The sequence below is a fragment of the Protopterus annectens genome, chromosome 7.part0, assembly GCF_019279795.1.
Source record: "Protopterus annectens isolate FY-2018-M chromosome 7.part0, PAN1.0, whole genome shotgun sequence".
Lineage (NCBI taxonomy): Eukaryota > Metazoa > Chordata > Ceratodontiformes > Protopteridae > Protopterus > Protopterus annectens.
Window position 1 is genome coordinate 1341073213 of NC_056739.1, and position 15079 is coordinate 1341088291.

The 15079-nt window shown below is 42.7% G+C and overlaps 1 protein-coding gene across 1 annotated transcript in view; it reads right to left on the reverse strand.

Moving 5' to 3' along the window:
• Positions 1-15079, reverse strand: part of LRIG1 (leucine rich repeats and immunoglobulin like domains 1) — a gene marked incomplete in the record, with an annotated part of 404144 nt that overhangs the window by 125266 nt on the left and 263799 nt on the right. Inside the window, 1 exon segment of the mRNA XM_044077960.1 lies at positions 14498-14578. Coding sequence (XP_043933895.1) covers positions 14498-14578 — 81 coding nt within the window.

Genomic DNA, 15079 nt, shown 5'->3' on the forward strand with positions numbered 1-15079 from the left:
CACCAATCTGTCACACCTAGCATCACCCAGGCAGGACAGCTGAGAAGGGGTGGGAGTTACAGGTCGGGAAATATTAGCAAGGACACAGAGCTGAAGATCAGGGAATATGAGTGCAATGATACAAGAGGGGATGGGAGAGAACATATAAGCTAAAGTGTAGAATTAAGGGATAAGTGGGAGGGTATTACTTATGTACTATCAATACTATAACCCCAGTTCCAGCTGGAAAACAAGTGAACTTTCAGAGTTTTTTTTTTTTCCAAATGATTAGTCCTTGGCATATTTTCAATTTCATGGATGACACTATTTCAATGCACTGCATGAAGAGTGGTGATTATGCTCCAATATTCTGATAAAGACAAATCAGTTAAGCACCAGAGTGGCGAGAGACCCGACCTTAACAAATGTTAAGCACCCCCTTGCTTAAGTTGTTAAGGTCTGGTCTAGGATGTAAAATTTATCAGTACTGACCAGGAAATGACAGTGGCAAAAATGAAAGTTCTGTTTCTGCCTGCTGTCCATACTGACAGTGTGTCCCCAATTTCTGCCTGCTGTCCATACTGACAATGTGTCCCCAATTTCTTGCTAAAATGAAAGTTGCTAGAATAACAGGATGTCTGTTCTCTTGCATTTTCTGAGGGATACAAAGCCTGAATCATAAATTATTTTAGTAATACAATCCTCAGTAACTTCTCTGAAAAATCACAGACTTTATGAGGAACAGATGAAATATATGAGACAACAATCTGGAAACCTGAGAGACCTGAGAAGATGAGTATAGACGGAAGGGACTGTGTTGCACAGTCTTCTTTACAGCGCTTGCTAAATGTTTTAGGGCGTTCACAGCAGGCAAAACACTTAGCTTTTTGCCCCTTTTTACCAACAGATAAAAGCTCCTTGTAATACAAAGAATTATGATTGTGCCGCCCATCCTAACTTATTTTGTGCTTGAAACATGGATACTAAGAAATTCACCTCTCGAGCAAATTTCTAGGCATCAATGTCTCAAGCACACAAGTCAGTTAGGATTGGCGACTCGGTCATAGCCCATTATGTTTAACTACAGTCTCCATGGTATCTCTTCAAGCTCGTGCAACTCAGAACTTAGGTGGAAGGTGGGATTTGTCACTGTAATACTAGAGATATGGGTTATGCAATCAAGCCTGGTACCACTAGTGGGATACTCCCATGACACAAACACAAGAGTTCACAAATGTCACCCATGGGTGATATGGCAGGCTCTCATGCACAAGGCTTTGCTCCTTGCACCCACTTTCTAAACATAATCACCCAAGCTTAGGATAAAAAGGCAGAGTTTGCAGAAGTGTATTATCAATGAAATGGGACTCAATCACACAACCAGCTACCTGAACATACTTATGCCTGGACAGCTACTTAGGGAGTAAGGGATATAATGGGCTATTGTCAGTTAAGTGCAAATAATAAAATGAATCATGTAAGGCTACTATTTTTTTTCAGATAGCGAGACAATGGTGAGACCCACTTGGTATATTAACTGCAAACTGCAATTTTACTGTTTTTTTTCTGATTAAATACAGGAGACTAGTTACATATTATGAGTGGCTTATAGTTTCATTTGGGTGGTCTGTAAAAAAAAAAAAAAAAAAAAAAAAAAAATATCAAGTTCAAAATGCCTTTTCCTACATGTAGATAATGTTTCAGATGATGTGAATGATGTCAATCGCAGTACCAGATGATGATTTTATACAGAACCCATTAGAGGCATTAGGGTCAGAAAAGGTACCACAAAACAGCATAACTAACTTTTGCATGCATTTAGGAGGAGGAATTAAGAAAGCCAATCTTTGTGTTTAGTAAAGGAATGCTTGAGACAGGAAGTGATTTCTGATACTGTACTGGTGGAATAGAATAAAGGTAAATCATCTGTAAACTGTATAAGCTGACCTGGATATGAACTGGTAGACAAAGAGGGCCCACAATGAACCCTGGGAGACTCAACTGGCTTGAGCTACAGAGACAGCACCAGTCCAATGTACGCTGACCATCATTCTCCCTGCAGGTAAGCACCACTGACCCATTCATTCATTCCTTTGAGGGTGAAAGTCATACAGTCTTTGCATCAGCAAGTAGTTTCATCTACATGGGAGACTGGGTTTTTGCTTTATATCTTACCATTTTCTGAGCAAGTCCAATAATACATCAGCCAATAGACATTTTGCAGGACTGTCACTCACTTCCATGAGTGACAAGCCTACAGACATCCACCTCCCCTTTGAAAGGAATGCTTCCACTGGTTCTACAGTCTCCACTCAGGCGCTCTAATGCAGCACACATTCCCAGGCATGTTGGCCTATATCTCCCCCCCCCCCCAAAAAAAAAGGAAAACAGGCTTGCTTCTACTTCCTCATTCCTTCCCCCTCCCTCATTAGCTCCTTCACTCCCTGGGCTGTTAATCAAATCTAGCTTTTCTCGGGCCATAGTCAGGGCTCCATCCCTCTACACTACAGAACCAACACCTGATCAGAGAGAGAACCTTTAACCAAATGAACAACTTCAGAGTCAACAGGTTCAGTTAACTAATGGACTAAGATGGGATGGGAGATGACTTTGAGCACCGGACTGATCTAGAGAGATCAAACTCACTAGTTCACCATCAGTGGAATTTAATAAATACTTGAGTGATTTGTCAACAAAGCAATCTCAGTGCTTTGACCCAGCTGAAACACATGTAGAGCAAGACTGAGAGGAAGATAATTACTTTTTACTAGATGAAATATTTTGTTGTTGTTGTTTTTAAACACAGGAGTACTACTGTTCAGCAACTAGACAACACTACAGAAATATGCCACACTTGTGAAAGGGGACAACAACGGATTCAAACAGTTTTGGTATGAAGGCTTCACCAACAGAATGAGTGATCAAAATGGATATGGGATAGGCAACAACTTCAGGAAAGAACTAGAGGTAATTAGCATAGGCACTGCTAATAACTAATAGGCTCATAGGTAGGTACTGGGCTATCTGCCCGAAGGCATATATTAGCCCAGCCACGTTGTGCGGTATTCACCGCCCCTTTGGATAGTTCCCTAGGCCCTTGATCTAGCAGCTAGTACCCTTGGCCCCTATCTAGTAGAGCTATTGGTATGATCCCTGGTGTGAACTTTCTGTTACCCATCCACTCGTCAAGGTTCCTCTTGAAGAGTGATAGTGAGGGGCTCTGTCTTATGTAGATCGGGACCTTGTTCCATAGCAAGGGAAGTCTTTGCTAAGGGAATCTATTCCTCCAGCATGCTCTATTCATTGTTGTGCTGAGGTTTATATCCCTAGAGCGTGTAGCTCGAGTGGATTTGGTTTTGCTAAGATGGAGCATGTTCAACAGGTCTGGGTTGGACATGGCTCTGTATGTTAGACAGAGATCGCCTCTGAGAAGGCGGTATGCAACAGAGAAAAACCTTAGTTTTTTCAACCGTGCTGCATAGGGCAACTGTTTGTGGCCAATAATCCTCTTAGTTAGGTACCTCTGTGGTCTCTCCAGCTGCTGGAGATGCCTAGCCAGGTACATTCCAATTGGTGCATTGTACTCAATAATGGGTCTGATGAGGGAAGAGTAGAAGGGCACCACTACATCCTTAGATCTTGATGCGAACCCTTTCGTGATCAGATGGGTCACATAGAAGGATTTTCTAACCACCTTGGCAACATAGTTATCAAAGGAAAGCTGACTATCTACTTGGGTCCCTAGATCCCTTATTATTTCTTCAGATTTCAGGGGGTTACCCTCCTATGTGGTAGTTCGCGGGTACTCTGATTTTTCCAAAGGGGATTACTACACATTTTTTAGCATTTAGCTTGAGACCATGGCTTTGACACCATGCATCAGTCTCATTAAGGCCCTTCTGGAGGATGTCCATGTCGGCCGGAGACTCTATTATAGCACCCAGTTTGCAGTCGTCCGCAAACTTGGTCAGCCACAGCCCTTCAGTGCTTGCCTGTACTTCTGAGAAGTACATGCCAAACAGGAGGGGCCCCAGAACAGAGCCCTGAGGCACACCGCTCATTACCGGTCTGGATTCGGACATAGACCCCCGCTACTCTAACTTTGTGGGACCTGTCTGAGAGCCAGCTTGCGATCCATCTTGTGACGTAAGGGTTTATATGCCCAGGTTGGTGAATTTATCAATAATACCTGAATGGTGTCAAATGCTTTAGCAAGGTCAAGATAAGCCGTGTGTACCTCCTTTCCCTTATCTGTAGCCTGAGTAACTGTCTCAAAGAAGTCCACCAGGTTCAGGAGGCATGATCTGCCCTTGACGAAGCCGAACTGTGTGGGGTCAAGTGTTTGGAGGTTCCCAATCTCTCCATTTATGAGTTCCATAATGATTCGCTCCACTGCCTTACAGATCCAGACTGGTCAGGCTTATTGGTCGGTAGTTCCCAGGGTCGATTGTGGGCCCACCCTTGTGCAGCAGAACCACCGTTGCTGTGCGCCATTCTATGGGCACATATCCTGTCGAGAGGCTGAGACTGAACAGGGTATTCAGATGCGGGGTTAATTCATTTTGGAGCTTGCGTATGACACAGCCTGGGACACCATCTGGTCCCATGGAGGCAGTGTTTTTAGCTTTAGATAGAGCCTTATTAACCAATGTATCAGTAATAATTGGAGTTACACAATCCCCTGGAATAGTAATAGGTCCTGTAGGTGGTGAGGGGGGGAGAAATTTGTACTGAACCTGTCAGCCAAGATGTTGGCAATGTCAGTGGGGTCAGTGTATTTTGTTCCATTTTGTACTAGCTCAGAACAGACCTGAGCGTTGCCATTTAGGTTTTTGACGTAACCATAGAATGCCTTATGGTTATCCTTGGCAACTTTCTTTTCGAAATTGGCTTTAGTTGACTTGATGAGGGCCCTCAATTTCTTACTAAAGCTGATCAGGGAAGATTTTTCTACTTGAGATTTGGCCTTTTTTTGTACAAGTCTCCTCCTTTTATTGTATAGTTTGCTTATGGCTGGGGTCCACCAGACTGACTTAAGTTTAGACAAAAGCTTTCACACTGCAGTGGCTGGAACTCGAGAGAAACAGAAGGAAAATAATGCATAGAAGCACTATTGGGGTAGGTGTATTGTGCAACCCTTCAGATAGTGATCAAAGTAGAGTTATTTTTGTACTTGGTCTGTTGGTTAAGAAAGTACATTTCTTTTTATTTCATGCTTTTTATGCTCTTGTAACTGTTTCCAAACCTGATATTGCTTAAGACAAAATACATTTTTGAGTCTCATCCAAGGTATAATTTGGGGCTATTTTTAAATAGTTTGGGGCTTTTTTTAAGCATCACAGATATCAAGCTGTAAATATCTATTAAGGTGGGGGACTGGACTAAGATTTCCTCATCCACACGGAGGTAAATAAGAGGCAGGGACAAGCAAACGTACAAAAGTTGAAAGACAGATTTTTGTGCCCTTGGTCTCAGTAATGGTTTCTTTACCTCCTTAATGGGTCCATATGGAAAAATAATTGGATACCGATCCCTTAGACAGTATATAGCATAATACCTGCTTCAAGTTATGTTAACAGAGTTAGAGGAAAGTATCCATTAGAGTATATGTTTTCTCCTGCTTATTTTGTTAGGCTGAGTGGTAACAGTGAGGAGATGTGCTAGGCCATGTAGTTTTATATCAGTTGCAAATGGCCAGTCAATACTGAAATTTCATATTATAATTCCACTTTTATATTACTAACCCAGTCTCACAAAGTTACTCTCATCTGTATTTCTGAGTGCATTTGGGGGGGGGGGTTACAATGCAGCCTAAGATGAGAGAATTGAAATGAAAGATCTGAACATTTAATCATAACTCTAACAAGTAAAACACCCACATCTCGGGTAACAGTGAATTCCTAATGCGGTTTATGGCATTTGCATAGATAGCAGTTGCACTTCCTGCCCCTCTGTGAACTCTCATCAGTAAGACGAATGTTATATTCTGCTGGAACAACTTCTTTATCCATTAATAAAACATAGTGTAGAACAACAAGGTGTGTGTGTCACATACAGCACATAAAACAGCAATATGTAAAATATCATTCAGTTTTAATTTGCCCTCTCTCTTCATGTTTAAAATGAACAGCATACTTCTACCTAGTACATGCTCTTAAGTAATGACTGCTTAACTCAGACACAACCAATGTAAGAAACAGTCAAGTATAAGCAAGTAAAATGGACATATCTGGTACCCCAGAGACAGCAAAGACTCATCAACTGCACACTGGTCTGCACAAATCAGCATGACAGACACCATGGTACTCCTCTTCTCATCATTATCACAAGACTGACAAATGCAGTTACCTCCCCACATCCAACATTTTAAAAAAATGCCCTTTTATACTGCCAGAGTTACAAGCTCTATGTTAACAAACTTAATCATGTTAAGTCTTACAATCAATTTCCACTTCCAAAGTGCAGAAGTTTGGCAGTTGGCACATAGGGTTACGGCTATGACCTGTAGTACCCGTGGGACATGGTTTGACTCAGTCAGCCCGGATTTGCCTAGTGCATTACCAAGAGCAAGTCACTTAATCAGCCAGTGTTGGGGCCAACTGGTAATTTGGGCTAGGCTCCTTAAAAGTCTCTTGGACCACAAGCCTAGTTACTACCTGTGAATCTATTTGCGAGTCATTTACCAAGACAAAGCTCTGAGTCAAGCCTGAAAAGAGGCACTTGTGTCTAAGTTGGGCTTTATCAGTAAAAAAAAAAAAAAAAAAAAAGCAAAACACAGTGGGACAAAAAAAAGAAGTTATGTCCTTAACATAACGTTCCATGTGGAGTGTTCATCTCGCCTTGGTTATTACACATGGGTTCGGAGCCGATCCTCGGCTCCGTGCCGGCCGACTGCAAGCTCTGCATCGAGAAGAAGCTCGAGGACATCTAATACCCACAATCCCCCTCTGCCTTTACCTCAGATCTAGTTTGCAAGCAAACCAGACATACAGCACGCACACATGCCAACTATATACATAAAAGTACATATATACAAAACATACCCAGAGTATGATAGTAACAGTAATACTGCAACAGCAGAAGGAGAATACTCAGACCAGGCACCAAATCGAGCGTTCTTCCTAAGGGTGGGAGTGTAATAAGGCGAGATGAACACTCCACATGGAGCGTTATGGTAGGACATAACTTCTTTATGTGAGAGTGTTCAATCTAGCCTTTGTTCTTACACATGGGTGGCGTCCCTAGCTCCATGATCCTGAGGAACTCAAGGGAGAGCGTTCTTGAGCACAGTGGAACTAAAGGTTGCCTATCCCTAGAAACCCTGTCCACTTTGTAATGAGAGATAAATGTATGTGGTTTAGCCCAAGTAGCAGCCGCTGAAATAGTGTCTAAAGGTGGCGAGCTGCGTGAGCCAGGATGTAGACACTGATCTGGTAGAATGTCCTCTGGGTTTTGCTGATAATGTTTGGTCAGAAGCTTCATAAACATATGTGATACAGTCAGTTAGCCATTTAGAAAGAGTTCGTTTTGTAACTGCAAGACCCTTTCTGCTGTCAGCAAAAGCCACAAATAGTTGATCAGATTTCCTGTGATCTTTTGTCCTATCCAAATAGAATCTGAGCTGTCTATGGACGTCCAGCTTGTGCAACATATATTCCAATCTATTAGAGTGGTTTTTAAAGAAGGTGGGTAATTCAATGGATTGATTAAGATTACTAGAAGAACAAACTTTGGGTAGAAAGGATGGATTAGTGCGTAGGGATACTCTGTCAGAATGAAATATTAAATAAGGATGTTTGATCGAAAGGGCCTGAAGTTCAGACACTCGTCTAGCAGATGTAATGGCCACTAGAAATAAAGTTTTCCATGACAAAAATTTCAATGTGCAACTTGAAGCTGGTTCAAAAGGTGGCAACATCAATTTAGAGAGCAACAAGTTTAAATTCCACGGTGATGTCGGACTTCTGACTGGTGGTCTGATATGAAAAGAACCTTTTAAAAAGGCTTTACAAAGTCTGTGGGCCATAATAGGTGCACCACATTCTTCTACATGAAAGTTAGAAGCGACAGCTAACTGCACTCTTAAAGTAGCAGGGAAGCTCCTTCATGAAATAATTCAGTCAAGAACTCTAAAACCTTATTTAATGGAGCTGTAACAGGGTCCAAATGATGTGATTCCGCCCAAAAGACAAAACGTTTCCACTTACTAGTATAAGTCTTTGTAGTGGAAGCTTTATGAGAAGCTACTAAAATATTTTGAACTGCTGATGTAAGGGAACTGACCTGGCTAAAAGGAAGCGGAGCAGCCAAGCTGCTAGGTGGAGAGATTCTAGAAGGGTGAGGAACTCCTGACGAATGAGTCAGTAGATCTGGCTCTGGGTCCAGCATCCAAGGTCCCGAATGCGGTGATGCAATAGAAAAGGAACCAAATTTGACGAGGCCAGAGCGGGGCAATGAGAATAATCGTCCTCTGAAGGTTGTTGGCTTTCTGTAGAAACTTTGCAATCAGGGAAATGGTGGAAAAGCATATAGGAGACCGGGGCCAATCGTGTACCAGCGTCCCTGGGGACTTCCCCTGGAGGGTAATAGGGCAAAGTAGCTCCTGCATTTGGCGTTCATTGGAGCGCAAACAGATCGTGAGGGAAGGCTGGCCCCATTGCGAAAAATCCTTCGCAACTGACTGTTTGAGGACCACTCGTGAGGCAATAGTATTGCCCTGCTCAGCCTGTTGGCTATGACGTTGGATGACCCGGGATGTGCGTTGCGATCAAGCGACCGTGGACTCTGCCCATTGCCAAATTCTCATGGCCTCTCTGCATAATTGGTAAGACCTGGTTCCCCTTGCTTGTTTATGTACCAGACTACGGACATGTTGTCTGTCTGAACTGCAATGGTCCCTGGAGGAAGAAGGGGAGCAAAGTGTTGCAACGCCAAAAACACTGCCCTCAACTCCAGAACATTGATGTGCAGATTGTACTCCAGATTGGTCCATTCGCCTTGGACTGTCTGTCCCTGAAAGATGCCCCCCCACCCTATCAGGGAAGCGTCCGTGGTTATCGTCGCAGAAGGTGCGGGTAGCACAAATGGTAGATCCGCTGGATAGGTTGCAAGTCTGTAACCACCACATTAGGTGTGATTTGCATGTTCTCGTTATCAATATTTCGTGTGTCAGTGGAAGTTGTTGGAATGACCATTGTGCAAACAGAAGCCATTGTAGCACTCTCATGTGCAGTCTTCCCAATGGTATCGCAATGAGAGAAGCTGCCATGAGACCCAAAACTTTCAGAACAATTTTTGCGGAGATTTTCTGGCCGACAGCAGAAGGAAATGTTGAATTGAAGTGCTACTATTCTTTCTGTAGGAAGTTTTAGAACTAACTGACGTATCTAATTCGCTCCTATGAATAAGATATGCTGTGATGGCTGTAACGATTTTTGAAATTTACTGAAATGCCAAGGTGTGTACAAAGTTGTAGGTGTAATCCCTGGCTTGTATCAGTTGGCCTGGTGGTGGCAGACAGGAGCCAGTCGTCCAGATCACGGAAACACTTGGAATCCTAGGCGCCTCAGATGAGACGCTACCACTGCCATGCATTTGGTGAAGACCCTGGGGCTGTGGTCAGACCAAAGGGCAGGGCTCGAAACTGATAGTGACTGGCTCCCAGCCGGGCGCAAATGATCCCTGGGCGCCCTGGCCATTTTGATGTGGTAGTATCGTCCTTCAGATCTAATGAGCACATCCAGTCGATCCTTCTGTAAGAATGGAAGGATCGATTGAGCGTGACCATTGAACTTTTCCTTCTTGACAAAGGTGTTGAGATGGCTTAGGTCCAGAATCGGCCTCCAGTCCCCTGTTTTCTTTGGAACTAAAAAGAACCTTGAGTAAGTTCGAATCCTATTTGGTCCGCTGGGACTGGTTGGATGACTCTTTTTCTAGCAGCTTTGAAATTTCTGTAGCTGCTGGCTCTACTTGAATGGGGTGGTACATCTGGGAGTTTTCTTTTGGAATGGGGTGGATAGAAATGGGATTTTGTAACCTCTGGTAACAACGCTTTTACCCAATTGTCTGAGGAGAGGTTTTGCCAGGCCTGAGGGTATAAAGCTAAGCGACCCCGACTGCCTCCAGAGCAGGACAGTGGGGCCTCCTCTCAGGAGTGCTGAAAAGGTTTGCCAGGGAGGTTATCCCTGTCACCTTGGTTTTGCGGACCCCTCTGCCGCCAGGCGGCGTCTTCCACCTCTGCCCCCTCTGCCTCTAGAGGCATCACCCTGTGTGTTTGGGAAAGATCCTTGGGGTTTTGAAACCACATTTCCCACCATGTTGCCCTTTGGAGTGCGGTCTGGAAGGGTGGAAAAGCGGACTCCGACAGCAGACAGAGTCTTTCCCTCCTGTTCACACGGGTAAGGGTCTCCTTTACTTTAGGGCCAAAAGTGTGGCTCCGTCAAATGGGGCGTTAGTAAAGGAAGACTTGAAGGCTTCCATAAGCATAAGCGCATCCAGGATTGCCTACGAAGAGCAATTGCTGAAGCCGCTGCCCTACTCGATCCTTCGCTGCATAGGATATCAGCCTCATGGGCGAGTTCACAATGGGCGATAAGGGTGTTGAGATGCGCTGTAACTTTCTGGCCCCAGAAGGATTTTCTAACCACCTTGGCAACATAGTTATCAAAGGAAAGCTGACTATCTACTTGGGTCCCTAGATCCCTTATTATTTCTTCAGATTTCAGGGGGTTACCCTCCTATGTGGTAGTTCAAGGGTACTCTGTTTTCCAAAGGGGATTACTACACATTTTTTAGCATTTAGCTTGAGACCATGGCTTTGACACCATGCATCAGTCTCATTAAGGCCCTTCTGGAGGATGTCCATGTCGGCCGGAGACTCTATTATAGCACCCAGTTTGCAGTCGTCCGCAAACTTGGTCAGCCACAGCCCTTCAGTGCTTGCCTGTACTTCTGAGAAGTACATGCCAAACAGGAGGGGCCCCAGAACAGAGCCCTGAGGCACACCGCTCGTTACCGGTCTGGATTCGGACATAGACCCCGCTACTCTAACTTTGTGGGACCTGTCTGAGAGCCAGCTTGCGATCCCATCTTGTGACATAAGGGTTTATGCCCAGGTTGGTGAATTTATCAATAATACCTGAATGGTGTCAAATGCTTTAGCAAGGTCAAGATAAGCCGTGTGTACCTCCTTTCCCTTATCTGTAGCCTGAGTAACTGTCTCAAAGAAGTCCACCAGGTTCAGGAGGCATGATCTGCCCTTGACGAAGCCGAACTGTGTGGGGTCAAGTGTTTGGAGGTTCCCAATCTCTCCATTTATGAGTTCCATAATGATTCGCTCCACTGCCTTACAGATCAGACTGGTCAGGCTTATTGGTCGGTAGTTCCCAGGGTCGATTGTGGGCCCACCCTTGTGCAGCGGAACCACCGTTGCTGTGCGCCATTCTATGGGCACATATCCTGTCGAGAGGCTGAGACTGAACAGGGTATTCAGATGCGGGGTTAATTCATTTTGGAGCTTGCGTATGACACAGCCTGGGACACCATCTGGTCCCATGGAGGCAGTGTTTTTAGCTTTAGATAGAGCCTTATTAACCAATGTATCAGTAATAATTGGAGTTACACAATCCCCTGGAATAGTAATAGGTCCTGTAGGAGGTGAGGGGGGGAGAAATTTGTACTGAACCTGTCAACCAAGATGTTGGCAATGTCAGTGGGGTCAGTGTATTTTGTTCCATTTTGTACTAGCTCAGAACAGACCTGAGCGTTGCCATTTAGGTTTTTGACGTAACCATAGAATGCCTTATGGTTATCCTTGGCAACTTTCTTTTCGAAATTGGCTTTAGTTGACTTGATGAGGGCCCTCAATTTCTTACTAAAGCTGATCAGGGAAGATTTTTCTACTTGAGATTTGGCCTTTTTTTTGTACAAGTCTCCTCCTTTTATTGTATAGTTTGCTTATGGCTGGGGTCCACCAGACTGACTTAAGTTTAGACAAAAGCTTTCACACTGCAGTGGCTGGAACTCGAGAGAAACAGAAGGAAAATAATGCATAGAAGCACTATTGGGGTAGGTGTATTGTGCAACCCTTCAGATAGTGATCAAAGTAGAGTTATTTTTGTACTTGGTCTGTTGGTTAAGAAAGTACATTTCTTTTTATTTCATGCTTTTTATGCTCTTGTAACTGTTTCCAAACCTGATATTGCTTAAGACAAAATACATTTTTGAGTCTCATCCAAGGTATAATTTGGGGCTATTTTTAAATAGTTTGGGGCTTTTTTTAAGCATCAAAGATATCAAGCTGTAAATATCTATTAAGGTGGGGGACTGGACTAAGATTTCCTCATCCACACGGAGGTAAATAAGAGGCAGGGACAAGCAAACGTACAAAAGTTGAAAGACAGATTTTTGTGCCCTTGGTCTCAGTAATGGTTTCTTTACCTCCTTAATGGGTCCATATGGAAAAATAATTGGATACCGATCCCTTAGACAGTATATAGCATAATACCTGCTTCAAGTTATGTTAACAGAGTTAGAGGAAAGTATCCATTAGAGTATATGTTTTCTCCTGCTTATTTTGTTAGGCTGAGTGGTAACAGTGAGGAGATGTGCTAGGCCATGTAGTTTTATATCAGTTGCAAATGGCCAGTCAATACTGAAATTTCATATTATAATTCCACTTTTATATTACTAACCCAGTCTCACAAAGTTACTCTCATCTGTATTTCTGAGTGCATTTGGGGGGGGGGGTTACAATGCAGCCTAAGATGAGAGAATTGAAATGAAAGATCTGAACATTTAATCATAACTCTAACAAGTAAAACACCCACATCTCGGGTAACAGTGAATTCCTAATGCGGTTTATGGCATTTGCATAGATAGCAGTTGCACTTCCTGCCCCTCTGTGAACTCTCATCAGTAAGACGAATGTTATATTCTGCTGGAACAACTTCTTTATCCATTAATAAAACATAGTGTAGAACAACAAGGTGTGTGTGTCACATACAGCACATAAAACAGCAATATGTAAAATATCATTCAGTTTTAATTTGCCCTCTCTCTTCATGTTTAAAATGAACAGCATACTTCTACCTAGTACATGCTCTTAAGTAATGACTGCTTAACTCAGACACAACCAATGTAAGAAACAGTCAAGTATAAGCAAGTAAAATGGACATATCTGGTACCCCAGAGACAGCAAAGACTCATCAACTGCACACTGGTCTGCACAAATCAGCATGACAGACACCATGGTACTCCTCTTCTCATCATTATCACAAGACTGACGAATGCAGTTACCTCCCCACATCCAACATTTTAAAAAAATGCCCTTTTATACTGCCAGAGTTACAAGCTCTATGTTAACAAACTTAATCATGTTAAGTCTTATAATCAATTTCCACTTCCAAAGTGCAGAAGTTTGGCAGTTGGCACATAGGGTTACGGCTATGACCTGTAGTACCCGTGGGACATGGTTTGACTCAGTCAGCCCGGATTTGCCTAGTGCATTACCAAGAGCAAGTCACTTAATCAGCCAGTGTTGGGGCCAACTGGTAATTTGGGCTAGGCTCCTTAAAAGTCTCTTGGACCGCAAGCCTAGTTACTACCTGTGAATCTATTTGCGAGTCATTTACCAAGACAAAGCTCTGAGTCAAGCCTGAAAAGAGGCACTTGTGTCTAAGTTGGGCTTTATCAGTAAAAAAAAAAAAAAAAAAAAAGCAAAACACAGTGGGACAAAAAGTACTGATTTATCAGTGTTATACAGTGGTCTGATCAATAAAAAATAAATAAAGAGTTTCTCTCTCATTCAAAGAGGTCGGCAAAAATATACTGCATTGTTTCAAACAGGTTTCCTTTTGTAAAAAAATGAACTTGCTGTCAAAACACTAAATCAGGAAAGCAGTAACTAGGAGCAAAATGGATATCACACATGAAAGTTATAGTGAGCACAGACATAATGAATGCCCTTAGCAGACTGCTGAAGTGTGTGTCGGCACCAAAGCAGCAACAAATGTGTTCTAAGTAACACCTCTCTCATTATTAGCATGCCTAGTCCCAGAAGAGCACTGTACCTTCAAAGTGCTGAAAAATATGCACTACCTATCTGTTTTAGGTACTGTCGTAGGAAAACAAATGGGAAGAAAATCTCAAGCTTTGTCTGAGTGATTGTGATATAAAGTTTTACATTATAGGTAAAGAATTCTACAATATGATAATTTAAAAAGAAAAAGAAAAACAAAAGCAGCAGCCTCTGACTTGCAATGCCCATCAAAGCTCAGCAGTATGTCACAGTAGTTACTACTTTCAGCTACACTAGCTTCAGGAACTTAAAAGACTGCTGAGATGAGTAACAGTGCTAAAACTTTCAAATGTACTGTGTGCATTCTTTCAAACTGGCTTCCCATGGATATCAAAAGGCCCCACCACTCCTCTTCCTCACAGAACAAGAACAAAAGCGTGCAACAAGAACAGCTTTCTCTGTGTAAGCATTCAAAGAGGCTTCAAAATTCAGGATACTCACAGCTTATTCAGATTGTCCAGGCCAGCAAAGGCTCCACTGGTATCTTCTATTGCACCAGAGATCTCATTATGGTCCAGTTCGCTAGGCAAAGTGGAAAAAAGAAAACCCTAATCACCATTTCCTTTAAGAATGAAAAAGGAGCCGAGAACTCATTCAAATTTCTTTGTAAAAGAAACAAACCATCTTTCTGGAACACTTTTTTTTTTTTACTATCAAACAGTTTTTGCGATCACTTGTATGTATGTATGTACATATGAGAAATACAACCAGCAAGCAGTCTGTTTTACAAATTCAGTAAAATGCTAGAGTGTTTACCAAGCAGTACGAATGTCACATAGCCACTTTAGACATTCACTTCAGCATTGGCTGCCATGACACTAGTATACATGAATCTCATTTTCTGCACGTGCTGTATATTACATGACAGTGTGCTTTACACAATACATGCTCTGAAATACATTGTGATATTGATTTCGCTAGCATTTTATAAACTGGTGATATGCACCTATCAAACTAAAACATTATATAAATTAATAAAAACTTGGATTTTGTCCAAAATGCAAACTTGTCAAGATCCCCTTT